The 4619-nt window shown below is 54.3% G+C and overlaps 2 protein-coding genes across 11 annotated transcripts in view; both read right to left on the bottom strand.

Moving 5' to 3' along the window:
• Window positions 1-396: 396 nt before the first annotated feature.
• On the bottom strand, window positions 397-2797 carry Nudt16l1 (nudix hydrolase 16 like 1). 2 transcript variants are annotated; one of them, XM_050135751.1, is made up of 3 exons: window positions 2042-2795; window positions 1698-1958; window positions 397-1218 (listed from the first exon to the last, which is right to left on the bottom strand). In XM_050135751.1, the coding sequence occupies exons 1-3, from the start codon at window positions 2270-2272 to the stop codon at window positions 997-999; spliced, it is 714 nt and encodes a 237-aa protein (XP_049991708.1). In that variant the 5' UTR covers window positions 2273-2795; the 3' UTR covers window positions 397-996. The 2 variants fall into 2 exon arrangements, with proteins under 2 accessions (XP_049991708.1, XP_049991715.1); XM_050135758.1 differs by having other exon boundaries at window positions 1089-1218; window positions 1622-1958; window positions 2042-2797.
• A 182-nt stretch (window positions 2798-2979) lies between these two features.
• Window positions 2980-4619, bottom strand: part of Mgrn1 (mahogunin ring finger 1) — a 55201-nt gene continuing 53561 nt past the window's right edge. For all 9 annotated transcript variants that reach the window (XM_050135720.1, XM_050135703.1, XM_050135728.1 and 6 more), the window contains one exon: window positions 2980-4332. In XM_050135720.1, coding sequence (XP_049991677.1) covers window positions 4220-4332 — 113 coding nt within the window. In that variant the 3' untranslated portion in view covers window positions 2980-4219. The remainder of the gene's footprint in view (window positions 4333-4619) is intronic.

Below are 4619 nucleotides of genomic sequence, written 5' to 3'. Positions count from 1 at the left end.
TTGGGGGCTCATTTCTGATCATATGACATGTATTTCTGACTATCAACAGCAGACCCTAGTAATCTATCTATAGTTAGTTCTGTTTTCCATCCGTTGCCCCAGGATCTCTCCCCTGCTTGGTGACTGTTCTAAGCCCTAAAGTGAAGCTGGCAGACAGCCTTTCTTGAGCTGTGGGAGTTTTCCAATTGTACCAGTGTTTGGACAGGCTGTAAGTCAGCCAGCGATGGCACGGAGGTGCTGCTGTTTTTCTTCTACACATCAAGTCTGTGTTTCCGTCTACACCACACCACAAGGGCCAGACTGGTTGTCTTCAGGGCTCAGAGTCCTATCATGTTCTTGAACCCAACCTCCACATACCTCAAAGAAAGATGTCGCCATGCCACCCAGAAGCAAATGTGAGCATCAGAGGAATGGCTTTATTGTCTTGTTTCCTCAGTTCCACAGAGCTGAGCCCTTCTGGGGAGGAGGAACCAAGCCATGTGTGGCACAGCCACTCTGAAAGCAACCCACAGTTTACACACCAAGAAAGAAAAATCTAACAGAAAAACCCAACAACAACCCAAATGAACCCTATTGCAAGCTGGATCAGGTTCTGGGCTAAGGAAAGGAATGGTCTAACATGGGTCACCTCCACTGAATGAAACCCCTGACCAGTCCAGGAGCCATGTACCAACCAAGTGGTTGCTTCAGAAAAGTGGGCTCTAGCTGGGCCTCAACCTGTCATGAACAGACTCACAGGACAGTCTGAGCCTTGGAATGAGTGAGAACATCCTCAGCTTCAAAAAGCCAGGCCCAGGCCACCCCACTGAACAAACCTGAGGGGGTAGTTAGGTCCCAGGGACTGCTTGGGACAGTAAAGATGAACAGCTGCCTGCTTGTCCCTTGCAGTCAGAAGGGGTGCAAAGCCAAACACGCTAGAAGGCACACTTCTCGGGAATTCCAGGGCCTGTAGGCAGAGACAGCCAAGGGAGGGCAAGAACCCACACAGGAAACTCCTCAGGATGAGGCCGGGAGCAGCTTTTCTAGGGCCTTCTTCTGTTTCTCTGTGGCCGAGGCTAAGGCCTCGGCCAGCTTTTCCGAGGGCATCATGTTGAGTACCTTAAGGGCAAATAGGAGCTGGTACTTGGCAGTGCTGACGAAGGCATTGCTCAGGAAGTTAGGAAAGCCTCCTACTCGATCCTTCTGGGTGTACAGTGGGACACGTACAAGGCCCAGCACCTGTGGGACAGAGGGCATGGGTGGGGCTGGGTTCTCCTTACAGGGGTAGGACCCTGGCAGGGTCTGGCCAGGCACAGCTGGAGCAGAAGAGCCTATGCACTCCCCACCCTGTCCGCCAGCACTCATGATCCCTGGTCTCACTCTAAACCCCTTCCGCCAGAGTATCCACAAACCCTAAAAGCTTTCACATAACCTCTTATGAGACAACCCCAAACCCTACCACTTAGCCTTTTTGGTCTGTCCTCAATTTCCCAAGCAGACCCTGACCGTCCCTTCTTTCCAGGGATCCCATGCCCCACTCCCAGGACTGACAATGGCAGGCAGCAAGGCAAATGTAAACAGCCCCAAGTGTCTCTTCCCACCCAGCGTGGCCAGGGTGAGGACCCTGCGGGACACTTGTTACCCATCGTTGCCTTCTGTGGTGCCAGAGTCAAACCTCAGGAGTGGGAATGGGGGCGGGCCCCAGGCAGTGGTCCCACCTCCAGACCGTGGTCCCGCGAGTGCACAGCGCTAATCTCCACAGCATGCAGCTGCTCCAGTGTCAGCTGCCGTGCATACAGATGTGCCACCACGCGTTGTGGACCCTCAGTTAGGTGTGAGCTCAGGTAGTCAGCTTCGGTAAGGCGCAGGCCACCCAGGCCCAGGCCCAGCACTCGGTTCAAGCCATCCTCCAGTGACCAGAAGCGCCGGTCCACAAAACCCCCGGGGAAGCCCAGCAGCCCGTCGAAGCGCATCTGCATCTGCAAGGTAAGCCAGATCAGGGCGCGGGGTCCACAGGGCGCCCCAAGCCTGTGTCTGCCCGCTCGCCCACCCAGTTCCTCACCAGCACTGAGAACCGCATGGGAATACGACCGAAGAGCTGCCCGGGGTTGGCGGCATATAACATGGCATGGCAAGAGTGGCTCCAGCCGGGTCCCAAGCGCATTGCTTCCTCCCGGCTGATCTGCTTCAGCTCCGGAACCGTCGTGGTCGACATTTTGATACGCTCCAGGCCCACCGCCCAAATGAGCATGCGCGACTCCGCCCACGACACATAGGCCCAATCCACGCGCATCCACGTGCATTGGCCCGCCCCCACCAATCCTGAGAGCCTGGGGTAGAACTCAGAAGACTGGAGCCCCAGGCAAGAGGGTGGGGTTTACCACCCTCCAAGGTGCACAGATGACCGCACCCACAGACCAGAAAACTATAATTCCCAAGATGCATCGCGTAGACGCCAGGTCATCCGAGTGAGATATATATATATATATATATACTGAGCATCTAGAGAGTCCCAGACATCCCTGATGGGACAGCTGCAAATCTTAATATCCACTTCATCTCTGAGGGTGCAGATTTCCCCTTGTGCCTCGACCCCGAGCTTGTGGCTCCACCGTTGTTCTGTGAAACCATGCCATTAAAGATTTAAGCATCTAAGTGACTTTGCCCTCCTCCGGGACATCAGAAGTGCAGGGATGGGTGTAAGAACTGGGACAACCTGTCTGGTACCTGGAGGCTAAGATCACCAAATTGCTCAGGAGAGGTGGGCTAAATACCATGTCCAGCTTCACTCCAGGCAGAGCAAACAAAACAAATAGAAAAAAAAAAAAAAAAAAAAAAAAAACCCTTTGCCTGTATTTGGACGGGGTACTACTCACTGCTCTTCTCACACAAGCAAATGAAGCAAAATCGGTCAGGAGCTACCAAAAGCCAGTGTCCTGCCACCACATCAAGGACCAAACCTGCCCACGGTGCTGTGCCAGAACAAAGGCACACGCAGAATATTGCTGCATGATTTTATTACTATAAATATACAGTAAAAACAACCCCAAAACTAGCCAATCAGGGTCCATCAAATGATAGCACATGTGAGTCTGAAGTCTGCCTCCCACCTTTCAAAGTGCTGGTACCAGTACACGGCCAGAGGCCAGGGTGTTGGCAGGTGGGGGTGGGCATGCACATGCCGACATGTGTGCATTATGTGTGCGTTCAGCAGGAGAGGGCAGATGGATATGCAGACAAGGCTCTGTTCACAGGCTTACCAGAGACCAGGCCAGCCACTGCTAGAAAGGGGCAGAGGCAGAGCCAGAGCTCAAGCAACCCTGAGCCTAAAGGGGGGCTCCAAGCATTGCTACAAGTTGTCACCTGGGTGAGTGGTAGAGCAGTTCCATATCTGCCCACCAGGTCAGCCGCTCTGCCTAGGCACTTCTGTCCTAGGGCCACCCATAGGCCCTTTACCTTAGAAACAAAGTATCACTGGGGCACTACTCCTAGGTGGGCTCGGACAGGAGCCTTAAGACAATTAACCAAAGGGAAACACAAAAGGACATGTAACTGCTGATGTCTGCTATGGAAGCTGCTCAGGCTCTTTCCTGGCAGGTGGTGGGCAGTGCTGCCCTGCAAGTGTGAACATCTTCATCTTGGAGGCTCTGAGGGAGGGAGTGAAGTGGGGCCTGTAAGGGGTCCTGGGTACCAACCACTGCAATGGCTGTCTTGTTAACACACTCTGACCACTGAGGTCTGCCCCAGCTGCCCCAGCTGTCAGAGGTCACTAGTAGGGAGTAGAGAACAGGACACACATCAGGTGAAAGCAGCAGCGAAGCATGGCTGCCTTGGGGGACACACATGGGACAGGCAGACAGGCACCATTTCCTTCATCAACCGTAACCTGGGTTGCCCACCCTTCCCAAACTTCACTTCTTGGGTAGATTCTCTTCTGTTGGTTTAAGTGCTCAGAGCACCAACCTTGGCAGTTGGAAGACCCTCTAGGGCCTATGGCCCATGGAGGAAGCTGCTGTCCTTCATCTTGTACCATTTACAAATATATCGACCATAGAAAAGGAGGGTGTGTGGAAGAGCAGTCCACTGTGCAATTTCATCAAGGTTCACTATGGCCCCTCAAAGCCCAGAGGCCACATCAGGCGTGCAGACAGGAGAGGCCAGGGTCTCATTGGGCTCCAAGGAAGCCTCCTGGCAATTTGGGGGATACCGAGGGCTCTGTGCTACCAGCTGAGCCAGGCTCTCAGAGTGGGGTCAGCTCAGTAGCTCCAGGCTCAGAACTAGAGCCACTCAGCAGAGGCCAGGGGGAGCTGGTGGTGCCAAGGCTGTGTGGCGTCTCCATGGAGGTGGACCATCCTGCAGGGGGGATCAGAGGAAGGAGGGGTCATGATGGGCTGTTGGTCACACATCTGTTCCCATCAACCCAGAGCCTCATGGGGACAGGACCACCTAGCGCCCTCTACCTCGCAACCCAAGTACATGCCATCTAGCAGGAATAGATGCGACCTCACAGAAGGCTAGGGAGTTGTATCTGTCTCCTACACTGAGACAGAGCACCCTTCAACACCAGGCAGTAGAGCTGTGGGTTGCTGGCCCCTGGGTGTCCTGCCCTGGACTACCATTCCTGGATCTCAGCAGCAGAG

Source organism: Alexandromys fortis, unplaced genomic scaffold (assembly GCF_014885135.2).
Source record: "Alexandromys fortis isolate MF-2015 unplaced genomic scaffold, M_Fortis_MF-2015_v1.1 scaffold_29, whole genome shotgun sequence".
In the NCBI taxonomy this organism is placed as follows: domain Eukaryota; kingdom Metazoa; phylum Chordata; class Mammalia; order Rodentia; family Cricetidae; genus Alexandromys; species Alexandromys fortis.
This window is presented reverse-complemented; position numbering and strand designations above follow the sequence as displayed.